This window comes from Myxocyprinus asiaticus, chromosome 45, assembly GCF_019703515.2.
Source record: "Myxocyprinus asiaticus isolate MX2 ecotype Aquarium Trade chromosome 45, UBuf_Myxa_2, whole genome shotgun sequence".
NCBI lineage: Eukaryota > Metazoa > Chordata > Actinopteri > Cypriniformes > Catostomidae > Myxocyprinus > Myxocyprinus asiaticus.
Window position 1 is genome coordinate 30,256,835 of NC_059388.1, and position 22,413 is coordinate 30,279,247.

General features: G+C 38.5%; 2 protein-coding genes across 4 annotated transcripts in view; both read left to right on the top strand.

Annotated features, from left to right (window-relative positions):
• Positions 1-10,009, top strand: part of nap1l1 (nucleosome assembly protein 1-like 1) — a 32,197-nt gene extending 22,188 nt beyond the window's left edge. For 2 of the 3 annotated variants that reach the window (XM_051688165.1, XM_051688166.1), the window contains exons 8-15: positions 207-278; positions 363-502; positions 648-793; positions 1,485-1,504; positions 2,569-2,691; positions 2,780-2,812; positions 2,896-2,946; positions 8,616-10,009. In XM_051688165.1, coding sequence (XP_051544125.1) covers positions 207-278; positions 363-502; positions 648-793; positions 1,485-1,504; positions 2,569-2,691; positions 2,780-2,812; positions 2,896-2,946; positions 8,616-8,654 — 624 coding nt within the window. In that variant the 3' untranslated portion in view covers positions 8,655-10,009. Of the gene's footprint in view, positions 1-206; positions 279-362; positions 503-647; positions 794-1,484; positions 1,505-2,568; positions 2,692-2,779; positions 2,813-2,895; positions 2,947-6,803; positions 6,836-8,615 lie in introns of all 3 variants that reach the window. The other variant, XM_051688167.1, reaches the window with a different exon arrangement.
• Positions 10,010-11,836: 1,827 nt separating this feature from the next.
• Positions 11,837-14,742, top strand: phlda1 (pleckstrin homology-like domain, family A, member 1). The gene is made up of 2 exons (XM_051688799.1): positions 11,837-12,427; positions 13,498-14,742. Exon 1 carries the CDS (start codon positions 11,975-11,977, stop codon positions 12,410-12,412), a length of 438 nt encoding a protein of 145 aa, XP_051544759.1. The 5' UTR covers positions 11,837-11,974; the 3' UTR covers positions 12,413-12,427; positions 13,498-14,742.
• Positions 14,743-22,413: the final 7,671 nt, after the last annotated feature.

A 22,413-nucleotide genomic window follows, 5' to 3' on the forward strand; every position in this document is an offset into this window, starting at 1 on the left:
GCAGGTCATGCAGTTTGGGTATTTGCAGCAAGAGTTCATGTTTTGGAAAAAGGAAAGCTGTTCGATGCTGCCATCTAGTGGTATATAAGAGCATCTGTATATTGAGACGCATCTAACTTTCATAATGAGATGCTATTTAAGTAAATTGGGTTATTGTTGTCTTTACTCTCTTTATAATGAGTAATATGATGTTTTCTTCTGTCTAGGAACATGATGAACCAATTCTCAAGCACTTACAAGACATTAAAGTTAAATTCTCTGATGCAGGCCAACCAATGGTGAGTCTGAAAGTCATCATCTTGTGGCTGGTGATTTAAATCTCACAGTTCCTTCACTGCTATGTGTGTTTGGCTCTTTTCTAGAGTTTCACATTAGAGTTCCACTTTGAGCCCAATGATTTCTTCACAAACACAGTCCTGACAAAGACCTACAAAATGAGGTCTGAGCCAGATGAGTCTGATCCGTTCTCCTTCGACGGACCAGAGATCATGGGCTGCACAGGGTAAGACTTTGTTTGTCTGTTAGTGTGTCTGACTCGCACCTTTTATGAAATTGCATTTAATACCAAAAAGCAATTTTGCAAAACTTAAACGACACCTTCTACTAACGCCTTTTTCGGTTCTTTCTCTCTCCCTGTATGTGTTCAGGTGCACGATCGACTGGAGTAAGGGCAAAAATGTCACATTGAAAACTATCAAAAAGAAACAGAAACACAAGGGTCGAGGCACAGTGAGGACGGTCACCAAGACGGTCCCCAATGATTCATTCTTCAATTTCTTCTCTCCACCTGAAGGTAGAAATCCTTCAAGAGTCACCTCTTTGCGACATTTTAAAATTAAGTAACGGTCCTCTCATTTGCTTTTATGCATTTGGCACACGCTTTTATCAAAAGCGACTTGCAGTGAATTCAGAGTTACATTTTTATCCGTTTTTGTGTGTTCCCTGGAAATCATAATCTCTACCAGTTAAGCTACAGGGACCCTCAATAAAATGCAATTAAATTTTATATATAGGACGAATCCCAGTTGCCTCCGCATCTGAGACCACCAACCCACGCATCTTATCACGTGGCTTGTTGAGCGTGTTGCCACGGAGGCATAGCGTGTGTGGAGGCTTCACGCCACCCACTGCGGCATCCATACTCAACTCACCACGCGTCCCACCGAGAACGAACCACATTATAGCGATCACGAGGAGGTTACCCCATATGACTCTACCCTCCCTAGTAACCGGGCCAATTTGGTTGCTTAGGAGACCTGGCTGGAGTCACTCAGCACGCCCTGGGATTCAAACTAGCGAACTCCAGGGGTGGCAGCCAACGTCTTTTACCACTGAGCTACCCAGGCCCCTTAAAAAAATGCAATTCAATTATTAATGTCATGTTGATCATTGAGATTATTTTCTGATTGCAAAATGTTGGTGCTGATTATGAGATGCTGTGACCACCAATATTATCTAAAGTTTCCTTTTTTTTACTCTTTCAGTTCCAGAGAGTGGTGAACTGGTGAGTGAATCTGTCAATATTTGACTAATTTGTGGGAATGAGACAATGTATTGAATTTCGAAATATCGCAAACCAAAAAAATAAACTATATAGAGGCAAAACTCAATATTCTGAAATTTGTAACATTATTTTCAGTCCATGTGATAAATGATATGATTTTACCCCTTTCCTACACTCCTTAAGTGCTTGAATTTTGCTTTTAGTAATTTAAGTACTGGAATACCTGGAATAATGTCTTGTTTTGTTAGTGCTTGAGATTGAAACTGAATATTTTGTTCCGTGTAATGTGTGTCCGAGCACTCCACTCTCATTGAACGTGTCTTTTAATATCCTTCCTGTTCTTTACAGCAAGATAAAAAGTAAAAATAAATAGCAAAGATGCACTTAAAAACCAAGACTTCTCTCTCGTTAATAAACTGGAACACCTGTGCGATGTGTGAGATGCACGTTGAACTCCTAAAAGTGACATTTACCTTTTTAGCGCTTCTAATACAAATGAATGCAAACTCAATGTTATAACTTATAAATTAAACGCATTATTTCAAACATTGATAGCTCATATCATTATATATGCAACTTTAAGATATATTAATTGATAGTTTTATAATGATTTGTTATATTGATGATAAATTATTAAAATATCTGTTTACACCATCTATTTTTTAAAGGTATATAAACTTATTATTTGAACTTGGAGCATTTATATTGTGTTTTTAAAAAAAAACTTTATTTTAATGTGCATTTTGGTCACATTTTTCACAAAAAAAAAATTTCTGTCATGCTTTGTCATTTATGTGTTGTTATATCGAATCGTGAACCTCGTATAGTTTATCGAATGTGAGAGAACCATATTGTCCCATCCTCTACTATTTTGAGGTTATTGGTTATCCTTGCAAGTTTAGTCAATTAATAGAAGTGTTAGTTCCCCCTTGTGGCATTTTGAAACCTACCCACAGCCTTATCGATGTTATTTAATATACATTTGAGTACATGTTGTGTAAAATAAGCGTGAATATGGCAGTGAAACTCGTGTGTATTTGATGATTTTGTTTTGCTGTTTTCAGGACGAGGACTCGGAGGCCGTGTTGGCAGCAGACTTTGAGATCGGTCACTTCATCCGTGAGCGTATCGTGCCCAGGGCGGTGCTGTACTTCACGGGGGAGGCAATCGAAGATGACGATGATGATGTGAGTGAAAGGGAACACATCCTCTGTCTTGAAGCGAGTTGTAATGCTTTATTTCCAACGATCTGACATCTGTTTGTTTTGGTTTTAGTATGATGAGGAGGGAGAGGAAGCTGATGATGAAGTAAGGATATTTTTCTGTCTTTGTCCCTCTTTTACCATTTGTGTCTTTGACTATATATAACCTGTTGTGTTTGTGATTGACAGGAGGGTGAAGAGGAGGCAGATGAAGAAAACGATCCAGACTATGAACCCAAGGTAAGACTGATCTCCTCCAATGCTCCTCACTGGAGTCCCTCAGACTGATACGGAGATTTCAACATACAGAATACATACTGTCACCTCCACTCATGCATCTTTCCTGCAAACAATTATTATTCTACTTCAGTCTTTAACACTTTATTCACTGCCACCTTTGATCCATTTCAGATGGGGAAAATAAATAATGGTGTTTTTTTTTTAATTTGGAAAATTCATTTCAGTTCATTCTTTTGCATGCTGCTGAGGAGATAAAATACTAGGGATGGATCCGATACTGACGTTTTTACCCAGATCGGGTATCGGTCCGACGAGCTCGATCCAAATCCGATACACCATGTAGGTCATTGACATTACTCTCAAGCTCAAAGAATGACATAAATAACCTCAAATCACCATTAAAGTAGTCCATATAACTCGTGCATTTTATTCATGCTCTTACAGTCATCCAAATGCTTTGTGAATTGCAAATGGCTGTGTTTAATAATAAATATACAGTCAGCATGCACAGCTAAGTAGTCTGTGGCACCACGCTTTACTGAACGAGCGCCGCTCTGCCGACACACACACAAACACACGCAGAGGCTCGTGATGCACTCCTCAGCGCAATATGTGGTCACTCCACACAAACTCCACCTCAGATGTAGATGATCAATAGTTGGGTCCGCCTATAACATTCATTGAGGACGGCTCGGACAAGCATTTTGCCAGATGTTGAATGAGAAGCGTATTACACTACTGTGAATTAGCCTACAAACAAACACTCAAACACAGGCTTCCTGGAGCGCTTAGTGCCGGACTTTCAAAATTAAAGCCTTAAGAAATCTCTACCAGTTATTAAAGTTTGCACATGCTCTTATCTAATTGTTTTTATGTTCCTATTTTATGAAATATTGTATTGTTAGAGGTTTTTGTTTCTTTACACACAGTACTCCCAATCAGTTCCACACAGTGAATTATAGATGTTCTAAACTCATTAAGAAAAAATAATGCTGGTATCGGATCGGGATCCTTATCGGCCGATACTGATAAATCAGGTATCTGAATCAGATCGGAAGAGAAAAAATGGTATCGTTGCATATACCATATATAAAGACAATGCACTAAAATATCACCAATTCAAGTAACATTAAACGTTTCCCAAAGTCTAAGTTTAGAACGGTAAATGTTAATCGTGATTAAGAAAAAATAACACGTTAAACATTTAATTAATCGCATGGGTTAATGCGTTAATTCTGACAGCTATCCTCTACAAAGTGCTGCACATCTTGTGGGTTGAGTTTTGGATTTGAAATTTCAATGTTTGTGATAAAAGTAGCACTGCTTGAAGTCATTTATCTTCTCAGCAGTTTGGACAGTGATTACTCGCATCTCTTTAGCATGCCAAAACTTTGCCTGTGCATCTGATCTTTCAGGGCTCCAGACTGTGACTAAAATGGTTGCAAATGTGACCAAAAACAAATGATTGCAACAATTTAAAATCTAGTTGCCATTGGTGACAGTTGGGATGTGTGCTTTCATATACCGTTTCGTCAGATATCAACTTGTGTGTTATTGAATATATCTTTAGAGCGCCAGTGTGTCTCGTGCTGCTTTTCACCCGTTCTGTTGATTGATATAAGCTTGCTGGCTGCACGCAACAACAAACACAGCGCGAGCCATGATGTCTGATTCATGAACAAATGACTCTTTTGAACTGGCTCTTTATAATGAATCACCCGACAAGAGCTCGTTTGAACTCAGGAGCTCAGGTTAGCAGTTTAAATTAGTCACTTTCTCAGCGAATCGGTCGTCGGTGAGTTCACAGCTGGGAGCACAGACATTTCAAAAAAGTAGTCCCATGTGTATTTCGGTCTTGTTTATAAATAAAAGTCCCGTGTTATGTACAAAAAAAAAAAAAAAAATTCTGGTTATTGATTTGGGACTGGAGAAGCACAATAAACTGCATCTGGTTTGCGCACTTGTAGCCTTTACTGTGACTTGATGCCCCAGACACAAAGAAAGACTAAAGACTATATGTATGTACGGTGTGCGTATAGATCTGTGTGTATATATAGATATAGATATGTAATATTAGTTGAAATCAGAAGTTTACATATACTGAGGTCGAAGTCATTAAAACTAATTTTTTTTTACCACTCCACAGATATCATATTAGCAAACTATAGTTTTGACAAGTCGTTTAGGACATCTACTTTGTGCATGACACGTGTAATTTTTCCAACAGTTATTTACAGACAGATTGTTTCACTTTTTTAATTGACCATATCATAAATCCAGTGGGTTAAATGTTTACATACACTAAGTTAACTGTGCCTTTAAGCAGCTTGGAAAATTCTAGAAAATGATGTCAAGCCTTTAGACAATTAGCCAATTAGCTTCTGATAGGCTAATTGGAGGTATACCTGTGGGTGTATTTTAAGGCCTACCTTCAAATTCAGTGCCTCTTTGCTTGACATCATGGGAAAATTAAGTCATCAGCCAAGACCTCAGAAAAACAATAAAAAAATTAAAATAGTGGACCTCCACAAGTCTGGTTCATCCTTTCCAAATGCCTGAAGCTACCAAGTTTTTCTGTACAAACGAGTATAAACACCATGGGACCACACAGCCATCATACCACTCAGGAAGGAGACTCATTCTGTCTTCTGTAGATGAATGTAGTTTGGGGCGTAAAGTGCAAATCAATCCCAGAACAACAGCAAAGGACCTTGTGAAGATGCTGGAGGAAACCGGTAGATGAGTATCTATATCCACAGTAAAATGAGTCCTATATCGACATAACCTGAAAGGCTGCTCAGCAAGGAAGAAGCCAATGCTCCAAAACCACCATAAAAAAAGTCAGACTTCAGTTTGCAAGTGCACATGGAGACAAAGATCTTACTTTTTGGAGAAATGTCCTCTGGTCTGATGAAACAAAAATGTAACTGTTTGACCATAATGACCATCGTTATGTTTGGAGGAAAAGGTGAGACATGCAAGCCGAAGAACATCATCCCAACCGTGACGCATGGGGGTGGCAGCATCATGTTGTGGGGATGCTTTGCTGCAGGAGGGATTGGTGCACTTCACAAAATAGATGGCATCATGAAGGAAAATTATGTGGATATTGAAGCAACATCTCAAGACATCAGCCAGGAAGTTAAACCTCGGTCGCAAATGGGTCTTCCAAATGCAAGGAGGCCTACAAACCTGACTCAGTTACACCAGTTCTCCTCCCAGTCTGGAGGAATGGGCCAAAATTCCAGCAACTTATTGTGGAAGGATACCCAAAACATTTGATCAAAGATAAACTGTTTAAAAGCAATGCTACCAAATACTAACAAGGTGTATGTTAATTCTGACCCACTGGGAATGTGATGAAAGAAATAAAAGCAGAAATGAATCATTCTCTGTACTATTATTCTGACATCTTAAAGTAGTGATCATAACTGACCTAAGACAGGGAATGTTTTCAGGGGTGTGAAAACTTGAGACAAAAGGGGAATGCAATTTTTTGCACTCAACTATATAGTGTATATATATTAAACACCCGATTAATGAGCTATCAGCTGTTTTTGACTTTCTATCTTGTTTTTGAACAACACTCTAAATCGAGCAATTCTGTGACGTGGCAACTAAAACAGCCAAATGTTTCAGTTGAAGATGCAATGACTCCTTAGTCATTTTTTTTTAGTCTGGAGCCCTGTCTTTTCTCAAAGCATGCAGATAACTAATCATACAGAGTAAATATAGAGAAATAGTTATTCAGTAAAAAAATCATTTTCTGCCTATTGCACTTTATTTTTGTAAGCGATTTGTTAATTTTCTAGCACTCTGGCACCTTTTGAGTTCCTCTCTAAATTTCTCCTCACTAGGTGTAAATGGTGTCTGTAGTAACCCAGCTCTGGTAGGTAACACTCATGAATTAATGTATACTTCCCCGTCCATCCTGTTTCCTCCCCATTTCCATACTAATAACTAACATGCACATCTGTTTTGTTTTTTTGTTTAACCATAGTGCATTGCCATTAGCATCTGTATTGTTTCTGTATGTTGAAGCGTCTGGTTTGCTCTACAAATTAAAACCCTGGTTTTACTTTTTTTTGGGGGGGGGGGTGCTTTAGTTTTCCCGCTTAATATTCCATTTTACTTGGAAATGTGCCACATTTCTATGGAAGTCTGTTTCCACCACAATGGGGTGAGAAAAAAAAAAATCAATCAAGCTTTGTCATAATTATTAGATTCAAAGTAATAATTTCAGAGTCATAATTACAAGGAATTAGATTCAAAGTCATTTATGATGGCAAGCCAATGAAGAGTTTTTAAGACATTAAATCATATTTATTAGGAATGGGACGATATATTGATTTTCGATATCACAAATCAAAAAAATGACAAACCATAAACTCCATATTTAGAAATTTGCAACATTGTTTTCTGTCCATGTGATCATAAATGAAATGACCCATCAAACATCATCTCTCTATTGCTTGATTTTATCACTTCTGCGCTTTTTTCTACACTGTTTACAGCGTTCACACGAGGTCCTTAAAGTGCTTGAATGTAGCTTTTAGAAATTCAAGTACTGGAATACCTGGAAAATTGCCTTGTTTTGATGAAAAGTGCTCAAGATTAAAGCGGATCATTTCCTCCATGTAATGTGTCTCCATCAAAGATAAGGCGCACTCCACTTTCATTGAATGTGTCTTAATATCCTTTCTGATCTTTTAGGGTCAAAAAGAAATTAATCTCGCACAGCATGGATGCGCTAAAGAAACCGAGAGATTCTCGATGTTCGCTGAACACTGAAAACCGCTCATTGATCTCTTAAAGTGACAGTGACCTTTTTAGCATTTCTTATACAAATGAATGTAAACTCAATGTAATGCATTATTTCAAACAGTGTTAGGTTATGTCATATATATATATGCATGCACAATTTCACGATATTATAATAGTTAATATAATATAGCGTTTTTGTATTTATACAAAGTGAAATTGATTAATAATGACAAACATATTATTAAAATATAAATATTCACTCACATTTTTCAGGACCAGTTCTGTTCAGTTCAACTGCTTGTTCTGCGCCTGAATGTAGCCCACTATTTTTGAAAGCTTATTTGTTTTTGATCTTTTCTCATAGAGAACGGTATATGAGCAACATTTTTAAACTGTATTAAAGAACTTTATTTTGAGAAATTATGAGAATTTTGCACAATTTTTTGTTTTTAGAAAATAAAACATTTTCTGTAATATTTTAAGTGTTATGTCAATTTCAGATTATATCTACTCATGAACCTCATATTGTATATCAAATTGTGAGAACCATACTGTCCCATCCCTAATATTTATGCATCTTTGTCAATTATGAGAAGAAAATGTTAATTACAAGATCGAACCTGATTCAAAGTCGTATTTTGAGAGTTGAAATTGAGATGGTAGGTCATAATCGTGAGATGGTAAATCATATTTGAGTTAATAATTAGATTGAGTCTTTTATGTCTCAAAATTATGATGTAAAGTCAATCGAGTCAATGGGGTTTTTCCCCCTCAATGATATTAATCAGTCCCCCCCCCCCCCAATATGGCAGAAATATGCTTCCATACATTACAAAAGTTAAATGCGTGGCAGATGCTGAGCCCTTTTTATAAAAGTGTGTTTTTGTTTTGTTTGTTTATTACAGAAGGATGCCAACCCCCCAGAGGAGTGCAAACAGCAGTGATGGCGGTGCCCACTTCCTTCAGGATCCCCATACACTGTAACGGCTTCAGACAAACATAGTTACTTACCGCCTTACAATGTTTTGTAATTTTCTTGGTAGAAATAATTAAAAATAAATAAAAGGATTTCAAGATTTGTTACAAAAAAAACAACCTAATTGGGAGCAGAGGCTCATGACGCATAGTATTTTACTAGACCAGTTTCTCTCTTTCTCTGTATAAATAGTTAGAATGCAGTAAATCCCTCAAAGCATGACACTTGTTTCTTCACTGCTAAGATTGTTGGGTTCTCGTGAAGTCTTTTGTATTGCTCTTAGACAACAGCTGTGGAAAAACTATCCAGAGGTGAAGTTTATGAGAAAATATTCACGAAACATGTCCTGAGTGATTCCTTTACGCTCTGTGCAACCAAAGCGGAGACTGACGTTTAGTCTCAGCAGGGCGGCACAAACTGCCCCGTAACGCAGAGCTGGACTTGTGTACATTATTTGATCTGTCTCTTTGGGTTAGTTCTCCATTAACATTCCACAAAGCTTTTATTTCCTTCATAAAATCGGTTCTAAATGCTTGGAGAATAATTCGCAATCAGGCAGTAAAGTTTTGTTTATCTGGTAGAAACGGAGAGATGATTGACATTCCACATCTATAAGGAATAGTTTCGTCCTTGAATAGACGCTCTGTTGCATGACCATTGTTTTTCTATGAGCACTTTGTACGTTTGTCATGTATCAGTAGCATCTTTTTCTAAACGTTTGCCATCGATTAGTCCACTCACCCCCCCCCCCCTATTTACAAGCGCTTAACAAACATTAAACTGACTCTTTGTCAGTCAGGTGGACTCGACATAAACACCTCTTCAGAATGCACTTTGAATGATTCGATGTCCTGCAGGAACCCCAAACAACCTACACTTTGTGTGATTGGTTGATTTTCAGCTTGGCCCTGAGTGATGTTTGTTGAGTAGTTTGTGGTGACATACCACCCTCTGTTTGGCAGGCCGATCACTGTGAAGGGGTGCATCTGAGTGTGTGTGTTTGTGTGTATGCTGAGGAACGTCTTTAGAAGTCTCCTCTTCCTCGTAGCCCAGCCCAGCAGGAGTGAAGCAGAAAGAGCAATATTCCTACTGTATTCCCAAACCCCTACAGTATTCCCGTGTCTTTCAGCCCGGCTCTGTGCACATGTCTAGCGCAGACGGTCTGAGCAGTCAATTTAGTTCTGTCTAAAGCAGTTTGAAGCAGCAGGGGTCTCTGTTCCCCCTCAGCAGCTGTTGTCAAAGCAAAACGCCATGCTACAAAATACTAATGTACTCTATAAATGTACGTGGATGTATATTCATCAAATAAATTGGTCAAATGTGCACGCCTTGGTCTCATTGTCTATTTCTTTGATGTGTAAATGGTGCTAATGTGGGTGTTTGAATTCAGATCAGACAAGCCAGTACTCTAGGGTGTTTGTGATGTAGAAAATTAGCACTTCAGTTCCAGACAACTTGACAAACAACTCCATGTTGCCCAAAATAGTAACGTTTCAGTATTTTAAACATTACCTGATGACTCCACTAGGCGGCGTCATTGCTTTAAAATTCCCCAAGAATTACAATTTGACAACTCAAGTATTTTTTTAATATCAGTTATGTACATTGGGGTGTTCTGTTATATTTTATGTCATTTAGTTAATGTGTATTATTTTTGTGTCACATGTGTTACCCTGGTGGTGTTTTGTGTCTCTATGTGTATTAATTTAAGCTCTTGGAAGGGTCACTCTTGAAGTCATGTGGCCTTTTGTGTTTACTACAGTGATTAACGATACATTTTAAAGTGAAAAGCAGACTTTTATAGTTCCAGAAGTATATTTGTATATTAAGTTTGTCATTTTAATAATATAAGCAGTAGTGAACCGTAAAATATAGGCATCAAAATTACATCCTGGGAAGCCTGAAACAAGGTCACCGTATTTTTTTTTTTTTACGTAAAATTTCTGGCAACTGCCGGTATTCTACTGTAAATTTATGTTCTTTTTTTTTTACAGTAATATACAGTATAATGTAATATATTGCAGTGTGAATAGGCCTGCAGAGTGCCATATTTAATTTTTGACAGAAGCGAAAATGATCTTAAGTCTCTTTAGTGGCATGCGTTGCATAAATCACCTCTAATTTCAGAACTCGTACTTTCGGGAGTTTGTCGTCCACTCAATTGTTTTGGAGAGCTCAGTGTTTTGTCAATGGAATAATTAAATAAATATTCAGTGTTCAATATAAGTTGAGCACAATCGACAGCATTTGTGGCATAATATTGATTACCGCGAAAATAAATTGAATCGGCTCTCCTTTTAAACAAACATACAAAAAAGCACAAATCTGTGTTCCAGTGAGACGCTTACAATGGAAGTCAATGGGGCCAATCTGTAAACGTTAATATCCTCACTGTTTCAAAGGTATAGCCACAAGATGTAAACAATATGCATGTTAACATGATTTTAGTGTGATAAAATTGCTTACTAACCGCATCTGTCAAGTTATAGCCAACTTCGTTGGCGTCGCCATGATGACGAAATGGTGTAAACCCTATAACTATAGTAAAAATTACGATTTAAGCAACTGAACAGCTCAAATAATAGACACGTTTTAACAGAAGAATTGGTGTGTGTTTTAATAAAATTATATGCTTCACCTTCCTGTATTTAAAGTTTAAACCCTCCAAATATTGGCCCTCAATGGACCAACCGCGATTTTTGCCTTTTTTTTTTTTTTTTCCCGCCAAAAATGTACCGTGACGCTACTCTGCAAAAGATCTATTTGCATTGCAATATATCAATGGCGTAGATTTGGATTGAACATTGGGGGGGGGTTACAGTGTGAAGCATTTACATGTTTCCATTGATCACGGTATAAATATTGGGGGGGGGGGGGGGTTACATTTGCTTGTTTTCATTATGGGGGGCATTTCATTGTCATATTTCACATATTTGAGTCTAACATGGTCACATCATTATAACTATCATAATCGTATTTAATGTTCAGTTATGTCATTTTTAAATGTGCATGTCATATTACTTTTAAAAATGCTGTCGAGGTGGGCAGCTCTTGGGGTCGTGTGCGCGCTCGCGCGCGTTTTGAGTGCTGATGTTGCAGAGTTCAGCGCGCGTGCCTCAGTCATGCAGTGGGCGGTCCACTCGTGCAACAAAAACCCCCGATCATCTCACACACTCCCGGTAACACGCACGCATCCATCCCCCCTCAGCCCGTTGCCTCAGATCCTCACAGACACATTGAATGCGCGAGCCCCATCACCAGCGCGTGGTTTCGGCGTGATTCGTGGCCATGCTCGAGTCCGGCGGCGTAAAGGTGCTCAAGGAGGGCGTGCTGGAGAAGCGCAGCGATGGGCTGCTGCAGCTGTGGAAGAAGAAGCGCTGCGTGCTCACCGAGGACGGACTGATGCTTCACCCGCCCAAACAACACCACGACCACCATCAGCACCACCACGACACGGGCTGCAAGGTGAAGGAGCTCCACTTCGCCAACATGAAGACCGTGGACTGCGTCGAGAGGAAGGGCAAGTACGTGTACTTCACGGTGGTGATGATGGAGGGCCGGGAGATTGACTTCAGGTGCCCGCAGGACGAGGGCTGGAACGCGGAGATCACTTTACAGATGGTCCAGTACAAGAACCGACAAGCCATCCTGGCCGTCAAATCCAGCCGCCAGAAGCAGCAGCTGCTCGTGGTGTCCGCGCAAAAGATGGTCCGAAACGTGCAATAGGACACCGGAGAGTCGGTAAGCCTGAGCATGTGAAAAGGTGATGGATGCATTACACCAGAGCAGATTGGGGATATTTAGTGTCACCTTGTGCGCCTTTACGCACCCGGAGCGCACACAGATGCATGCAACTAATGCATTTAAAGGCAGTATTGCTGAATTACCACCACCCAAGCAAGGAATATCTTCTCAAAGACTATGGGGGAGAGCGGGGCAAGTTGTCACAGGGACTTTAGGTCTAGTTGCACAAATGATTGTTGGTTCCAAAGTGTCTTGAAATGCCATATGTTTGTGTTTTTTTTTTCCCCCCCCTCCACATGTGAATACTAATATTATGTTTTTATAATAGCTCTTGAATAAAGAAGTGAACACTACAATTACATAATTAAGGTAGAAAGGGTACCAGAAAGGGTTAGCTGTGTTCTCAGGACAAGGGCGCTTTTCATTAATGTCAGGTTGGGGCAAGTTGTCACGTGTGTTTTATGTCAGAATGTTATACAGTTCAATTACAAAACAATGGTTTGATATTTTTTTTTAAATGTTTTTTGCAATGTATTTAATGTTTCAAAAGGATATTCTTAAGTTCAGTAAATAATCAGCAGGTTCCTATTGTGACAACTTGCCCTGCGATATGGGCAATATGTTTTAAATTTACCGCATCTTTTATTTTCCGCCCAATTATGCAGGAAATGTTCAATTGGGTGCCAAAAATAGCTTTTTTTTATACCCAATCAAAAGTCACTCAACCCTGAGAAATATTCATTGGAGTTAAGTGTGACAACTAGCCCCGGTCTTCCCTATACATTTATGGGTTGGCAATGTGAACTCCCTTCTGTGTGTCATAATTTGTCTTGCTGTAACAGAAGTGCCACCGTCGTTTTCCATTTCAGTGCCATTCCATTTGTCAATTTTGTGGCCCTGGACATGTAATCAATATCTTCAGGGAGAGCTGAAATGCTGATAGGACCCAGATCGAATCCTTCAGTGCATATGTGTGTGTGTGTGCGTGTGTGTGCAGGGATTGAAAAGAGACCACCTCAGCGGTATCCCTGAAAGCTGTGTGTCTGTGTCATGTATTGTGTCCGCAGGTTAAATGGACATTCACTGGATGATCTTTGCGGACACTTCTTAAATCCATGGACCCCCAGAGCTGTGCCAATCCGCCCCGTATCCACGTAGACCCTCTTTAGGAGTCCATCTTTTTTTCTATCTCTGATGGCCGACATGGCACGCCAATGGATGATGTACTGCCATGCAATCTTATATATTTATTTGTACATATGTTTTTTATCAGGTCATTTACATATCTGAATGTTGGGTTGCGTCTCTGAAAGTACTCGAGCTGTATGGATGTTTAGTTTGCATTTTATGTCATTTTCTTAGTTATGAAACTACCACAAAGTCAGCTTTGGTTTTTTAATTTTTCATTTATTGTATAATTGTTTTTAAGAAAGATGCACATTTTATTTGACCAATATTTCATTGTCTATACTTCATTTCTTTTGTTCAAACCAAAGAATGTCTTTCATCATCTTAAAATCATTTTATTGGGTGCATCTGTGCCGTGTCAACATGATAATACTCTGTTAAGGTCACGAATGTCTGTATATTTTAATTATGGAGGGCTACGGACCTTAGTCAGGGTAGATGAAATATTTGATGTGACTGAAAACGGGGTGATAAGGTCCTGTCTCAATTCTACTTTTCAAAAATATGTATTTTCTGGATTTATTTTGCTTTGCTGGAAATTTTTTGGAGCAACATATTGACTTAACGATCAATGCTAAAGTATCAACCGTATAAACAGAGCCTCGTTTTTATTCGGGTCTAAATAAATACCCTGGTTAAGGATTTTGATCAATATTTTGTTACACAAAACTATTCTATATTACATGCACAGTATGAACATGGAAATTGTTTATTCATCAGAAATGCCCCAATGTTCCTGTGTACGACTGAGCTGTTGTTTGCTTTTAATTATTAGTGTGAAGATGATTTTGTTTTTTGATGGAACGGTATTATTCCCTAAGCTGGTGTGAATGCCACTTTCATACCTTTTGAAATATACATTCCATTTCAAATGAATCCTGCCTCAGCATCTGTTCTTGGTTCAGTGGGTTTGAGAGATTTTGTACTACTGGAAGAACAAATTGTAGGCTACTGCCTGCTATTAAGTCAGAAACACTACGCGGGTATGCACTTTTTCACGCGTCAGCGTGCTGAAACATGATGTCCACATATGTGGATTTTGGGACATTATTCCCTCAAAAGTTTAGAAAACATGTTAGTTATTTTGAATAAACATTAACACATCTGTGACTCATTTTACTTCATTTTAATATACATTTTGTTTTCACTGTTCTATTCATTAACATTAGTAAATGCATTCCTATATTTACTGTGCATTATCACTGAGAATCAATGGGTTCATCCAAAAGCTGATAAATGTGTCTTTCAGAGGCTTTATATGGAGTTAGGATGAAAATAAAGTGCATTTCGAACTGTTCTGAGACCAGTGCAGACAGACAGCACACTTGAGGTTAAGTCATTCACTAAATAGGGAGCAAGGGAGCATCCTATAGCTCTCTATGCAATTAAGTGCATTCACTCCTAAAATCTGATGAAAAGTTCAGTTTCAGGCTGCAGATGATGTTTGGATCACTCAACATGTTTGACAGACATGAGACAATGATAATCAGTACATAGATTCAGAATTTATAATGTATCATTTTATTTTAACATGGTTGTCAGTGATTGGATGATGCTGGACATTACTTTAAATCAGAATTAATTATGCTAATTTATGATGTAATGTCTGTAACGTCTCAAAAACATCAATAACCAACACTCCTCAAAACAATAATAAAAAAAAATTAAAATTAAAAACGAAAAAATTTCACAACTTAGTCCCGCTGTCCACATATGTGGACATCGATTTTTAGGAAAACTGTTTGCTCTAGAATTATTTTATTTTTTTTGCATGTTTATTAGGTTCTACTAGTTACAAATCAAAAATGGAAATGGAAAATGCACACAGCAGTTACGCTGGAGTCTCAGGAGGTTAACCTGTGTTCTTGCATTAGGGTTATGTGCCGTTAAACTGAATGTGGTATTATTCAGATAGCTAGATGAGAACTTTGAGCATTGCCTATTGCTGATTTTGGTAGCTAGAAATGTTTGCATGTACGTACGTGCTTATAGTTTGTTTCAGCACTTATCTTTCATTCTTCCTTTGCAGAGTGTCCTGTCTCGCACATCTTCCTGTGCTATAAGTAGAAGCCGTTTCCTAGAATAATATCTCACTGTCAGAGCTGTCACTGAGATGAAGTGCTGGACACACATCAATGGGTCTGAACGTACCCACAGAAGCCGGCTAACTTAATTAAAACCCAGACAGTACACCAGAATAAGCATCTGATGCAAGACCACCATGGAGGAGAGTGTGTGTGTGTGTGTGTGTGTGTGTGTGTGTGTGTGTGTGTGTGTGTGTGTTACTTGATACACGTGACCTTTGATACCCAAAAATGAAAATTCTGTAACCGTGACGTGCCAAACCCATAAGCTGCTATTTTTTCAGTGGAACTGTGGACATTTATTTTTTTTCGTACAACAACAATTCATAGTGACCTCGGCTGTTGAGCACCACAAAGGGCAAAAACAAATCTTTCCCTTTGCCAAACCTGTAAATTCGTATTTGCGTTCAGTTTTAAAAATGGCACGCTGATGCTTCATGGAGGTTATATGATATTGATACAAAGGCCACGTTCACACTAATACATTTTCGTTGGATAACGCATTGATTTCGCCATGTTTACATCTCTCACCCATACTAGAATGCTGTTTGTTTTTTTTGGTGAGCTTCGAAAACCCTCTCATTGCCACACACTTCGGAAAAAACTATGATGTTAGGAAACTGAAAATGTAGTTTTCAAAATGTAAATGGATTAGTGTGGACGTGTGCTAATTATAATTTTTTTTCTCCCCAATTTGGCATGCCCAATTCCCAATGCGCTCTAAGTCCTCGTGGTGGCGTAGTGACTCACCTCAATCCGGGTGGCGGAGGACGAATCTCAGTTGCCTCCACGTCAGAGACCGTCAATCCGCGCATCTTATCACGTGGCTTGTTGAGCGCGTTACCGCGGAGATGTAGCGCGTGTGGAGGCTTCACACTATTCTCCGCAGCATCCACGCACAACTCACCACGCGCCCCACCGAAAGCGAACCACATTATAGCGACCACGAGGAGGTTACCCCATGTGACTCTACCCTCCCTAGCAACCGGGCCAATTTGGTTGCTTAGGAAGCCTGACTGGAGTCACAGGATTTGAACTTGCAAGTCCAGGGGTGGTAGTCAGCGTCAATACTCGCTTAGCCACCCTGCCCCCCACGTGTACTAATTCTTAAAACATTTCTCCTTTTGTAGTCCATAGAACGATAGTGAGTAAACCATGAGAGAATCTTCATTTTTGGGTGAACTGTACCTTTAAGTACTTGAGTACGTGACAGTTTGTGATCTGATAAGAGAGAGTGTGTGCTGTCATGCACTGGTAGGGTGGGAGAAACTTATGAAGTCATGTTGACAGATGCGACTGTGTGCAGCGACTATCACACTTCACATGACTGAGATTCTTTCAAAGGCCTCGCGTTGCATTATGGAAGAGTGTGTATAAATGGCAAACTGACTCATTCTCTGCCCATTGCATACACACACAGTTACTCACCCAAATTATCTATTTTTATGGCTGTACACACCTCTTTTTCTCTGTCACTTAAGTTCTCTGCCAGGGCCGCTGTTGTTTACTAACCACATCCGTTTGTCACACTCCTGCAGAATGGGAGTCGCAGCATTTTTGGTATTTGTGGCGCTCTTATGGCTTTTATGTTTTTCTTTTTCTTGGATATCTACATCGGTTGCCATAGTCATGACTGTATCAACACCTGACTGTGCATTGTTTATGATGTTACGAACATCATGCATCATGATGACACTTGAAATCTGATCTAACTGTTCAGACTGAAATGCATTTCGAAATTTAAAAAGATTTTAACCCATAACACAGGAGAATATAAATGGAATTGGGATCAGGTTTGAAAAAATTATGTTATTTATTTATCTACTTGTTTACTGACCACTAGAGACATTACTGTACATTTCATATGACGTTACATATGTCCCAAATGGTGAAGAAAATGCTTGGCTAAGTTTGCAAAAGCATATTACTCTTAATATTTCTGCTATACAGTATATACTGTATATATAATGCAGAAATGGTAAGAGGTTGATTCTCACGAAACCTGTCAAGAAAATGTCCTGTTCTCATTTTACTCCAAAATCAAAAGAAACACACATATATATTTTTATTATTAAATAAATTATGTTTAGCATGTGGAAAATAAAGCCTGTTTTTAGGGACACTGACAGTTTTGTGACATTACGACATTTAACTACATTTTACCCCCCAATTCTCATTACCGCAGTGTGAAAAAAGTATTATTTAAATTGTAAAGTATTTATACATCATAGTAGTACTTTGCTGATTTTCATTTGAAAAAAAAAATCATTGAACAACAGCAGCTTTATTACTGAAATACAATAAAAAATTACTGTTATGAGAATCGTCATTAAAAACAATGTGAAAGTAAATCTTCAGAATACGTTGCGGTAATGAGAATTTGGGGGAAATTTTTCAGTGTCCTGAAAATAATGTCACAATACAAAAGTTCTTAATGGTCCTAAATGTAGGCTTCTTTTTCTTTACGCAAAACAATTATTTCATATTGTTTTGTATTGGTTTGGGGTTAAATATGACCAGGATATTTTCTTGACATGTTTTATGATAACCACCCAAGAGTAATATCGTAATATGCTATTCCAAACAGAGCACTTAAAATCCGATCTGACCGTTCAGACTGAAAGGCGTTTCCAATCAAAATGTAATTGGATTTCAAGCCACATACAGATGAATGGTGTTTGAAAAAATCTGATTTTTATATATTTTTTGCTGTTCAGATACACCAAAAAAATCCAGTCTGATCTCATGAAATTTACGTGACAATGGCAACATTTTTGCAAACCAAAATTACGTGCTTTATTACAAGTTTGGCTGCAGTTTCCCAGTGAAATGTCCAGCAGGGGGCGCCAAAAGTGTAATAATGTAATCAGACAAGGTTTTTAAGGTGAATATTAGATGGTTGTTATAATGAGTAATACGTACCTCCCTAACCCTAACATCCTTAACCTAAACCTAACTGATAGTGCTTAAAAAGCAAATCCGAAATGAAAAGTACATTTTCTAAAGCAACCATGTCATTTTGCGTCACTTCTATGACACTTTCGCTTCACTTTCATTTCAATGCTCGTTCTCCGAGTCCGAAGTCCAACACACTATCAGGTGAGCTACAGTGCAAGTTAGTCATGCTGGAACAAGTGTGTAAATGTAGGTGGGTCTGTAATACAAGCGTTAAAATGTATAGTTTTTTAAATGATGCGTTACAGTAAAAGCACCTCTAGTGTAAATTTCACCAGGAAACTCCAGCAAAACGTAGAAAGCGGCACGTAAAACTCAGTTTGCAAAAATGTAGTTATAGTAACATTCATTCTATGAGACTAAGTTGAAAAGTTGACTAAGTTGCTGCCTGCTAGGACAAATTGGGAATAACGCAGTAACAAAGATACAAAAAAACAGTTAAAAGCAATGAGTATATTTACATGCACACCAATACGCTGATAACTACCAAAACCAGCTTATTAAAAAAAATCGACAATGCAAGAAAACTATGTTTAATAAGACTTTAAATAATCCGATTATTCTCTGCTTTTGATGGCAGAACAGTCATGTGCTCAACACTCATACACATTGTATACTCCAGTAAAGGTGTTTACATGCAACGCGAATACTGAGCAAAAATCATAGTGTGCCAATCAGTTTATGACTAAACCATTTATGACCCTACCCCGATAAAAGAACACAATTTATGGCTTTTCCTGATCATACAGGTTGTCGTCTTACTAAGCATTATTGATGGAAGATTGTATATGTAAACGCGCTCACTGTCTCTTTATCCAGCGATATTAATCATACGTTTTAAAGGTGCTGTAAGTGATTTAGTTGGATTAGCCACGTCCCCTTTCCAAAACCCAGCACTCCAAATATACCTAATGAGCTTTATTGAGACAACACGGTTGTCAGAAACAACAGCAGCAAAATAGCGCCCTCTGCTGACAACTGTTATGAACAACACGGCATAAAAATGGCATTAAGCCTCAATAATTCGCTGCAACTACTATGAGATTGTGCAAAATGATTGACAGGTCGAAAACGTCAGAGACCGCGGCCCGTGGACACAATTTTGTTTGCTGTTTACAGAGTTTAGAGCTGTCACAGATACTGGTGAGATATCTCACGACACTTATTTCAGTGATATTTGCAGGGGTTAGGAACATTTTTTTGCATACCTTTCCATGAAAAAAATCACCTTTAATGAAAGTTATGAAAAACCAGTTTGTAAAACAATCAAAATCAAACTTTAGATTACAACATCACTGCGGTGGAAAGCACAAGTTCATCGCTTTTTCCTATTTCACTTTGTCAGAGCTTCAGCTGTGCTACAAAATCATTGTAATGTTCTAATTGCTGGTTAATCTGTGTAATCATTTACTCCTTACGGCGGACGTGAAGAATTAAATGAAAGCTAATTATCAGAGTAGGAGTATGATAGAGAGACTTGCTGAAAACGAGCCAATAACAGAGCAGATAACCTTCAGCGCCTGTTTCACACTGCCTTTAACACGGGAAGATCAGAACAAGGATTTAATGGACTTCCTTTTTGACTTTGTGCACTTTTTAGGGGTTCAGCTGTTTCAAAAAGCTCTGTTTCTGAAAAAAAAGTTGTCTACTGCCTACATAGGTGTCTTACAAGGGTTTGGAACAGAGCAATAATTTCGTTTAAGCTCCTGATACTTCCTCTGGCCAAACTGCTCCTTAAGATGACCCTCAGGAGTGTCAGCTGATGATAATGATTATCACATTAACCAAATTAAATCAGCTGGGGAGCTAGTTAGAGATTTGCCAAAGAGTGATGTGAAAGGATATTTCTTATTAACTGTATGGCTGATGAAAGAGCTGACAAAGACGTATCAGGTATGTTCACTTCCTGTGCTTGTTGGAAGTCAGCTGCTAGTCAGATGAGACACATAGTCAGTGAACAGTACAGTATGTGTTATAGGTTAACTTGTAAGCAAAAAAACAACAACAAATGAACAAACCAAAAAACCTCAGATGGTTAATGAAAACTTTATGCAACTACTGAGGATGAACCGTGCATTTAAAACAGATAAAAATAGTTCACCCCACAATTCTGTCATTATGTACTCAACCTCATGTTGCTCCAAATCCATATGGGTTTTTTTCCTCCATGGTTACACATAAAAAAAGATGTTTAGCAGAATATCTGAGCTACTCAAAACAAAACAAAGTAGTCCACATGACTAGCATGCAATATTCCAAGTCTTCTGAAGTCATTTAATAACTTCGTGTCAGGAACAGACCACAAGCAAACTACAACCTGCTTTCATAGAAACACGTTATTATACCTACATTTTTGCTACTTGATTTTTACGTGGCTCTTTGCATGTGTCACAGCAATTTCCTATTGAAATGAACACTAGAGGCGCTACAACAACAATGACTTTTATTAACTTTCACACAAATCATGAGTAAAACGGCAGATTATCAGTTCATAAAACACTTACTTTTCGCTCTGTTCCTCACACAATGTTATCTTATGACATATAAACACTTACTGTTGTGCATGACTTATTTTAACGTTTGCATTACATAACCAACTACATTTAAAAGCTTGTTCAAGTGCGATCAAATTGAGCGGTAGCTCAACTGATAGAGCGCTGCACTTGCAACGTAAAGGACCAGAGTCCTGAAGAGCACGCGAGTCTACACGTGAGATGAAAGTGTCATAGGAGCACCACAAAATGTTTAGGTTTAACCTCAACTTCTTAGGGTGGCTGTGGCTCAGGTGGTAGAGCAGGTTGTCCACTAATCACAGGGTTAGCGGTTTGATTCCCAGCCCACATGACTCCACATGCCCAAGTGTCCTTGGGCAAGACACTGAACCCCAAGTTGCTCCCAATGGCAGGCTAGCACCTTGTACAGCAGCTCTGCTGTCATTGGTGTGTGTGTGTGAATGAGACACATTGTAAAGTGCTTTGTAGAACCGCTAAGGTGCTATATAAGTGCAGACCATTTACCATCTGTTTTGGAGCGTACTCGCTTTTTGCGCCACACAGTGGACATTTAACTTTTGGTGTAAGTAGCTCCATAATATTACATTATATAATACATTATTCGCTAATGTGTTCGTGTTCTACAGAAGAAAGAAAGTCATACAGGTTTGGAATGACATGAGGGTGAGTAAATAACACTATTTTCATCTTCCGTGTCCTAAAACTTGACTTTGCCATGATACCAGCCTTTGAGTCTGTTATGGGTGAATGATCCTGAGAGAACAGAGGACCCTTTCTCTCTCTTTCTCTCTTTCCCAGTCTGCACCTGTTCCAGCCCGCCGGAGTCAGTCACACCAGTCTTCATTAGCACAGCTGTTGCGGCTTCACAAACCACAGACAGGAAGTCAGATTAGATAGGGAATGTCACCTTGCCCATATCAAGCGTTGGTGGCTGTGTGTAAGTGACCAGAATGAGACACATCATGCTCATTTACATCAGTAAGTGAACACTCAGTACAGCAGTCTTATCTGTTGAGTAAATATAGAAATACGGCTCTGTTATTGATGTTTCGTAACAAGAAAAGAAAAGTCTAATATTTTTGGACTCTTTTTAGGCAAGGAGAATTTTATTGCTGAAAGACTGCTCTCAGATTGACCTCAGTTGTCTCATTTTAAGTATCAATTTGTCTCTGATGGTCCTTAAAAGAAACAAGTACATTTTTGACACAATAAGAGTATGAGCTATAAAATGAATGTGGATAAC

Bases quoted from the DNA above. Each gene is read 5' to 3' on its own strand.
- phlda1 (XM_051688799.1), top strand. From the start codon at position 11,975: ATGCTCGAGTCCGGCGGCGTAAAGGTGCTCAAGGAGGGCGTGCTGGAG.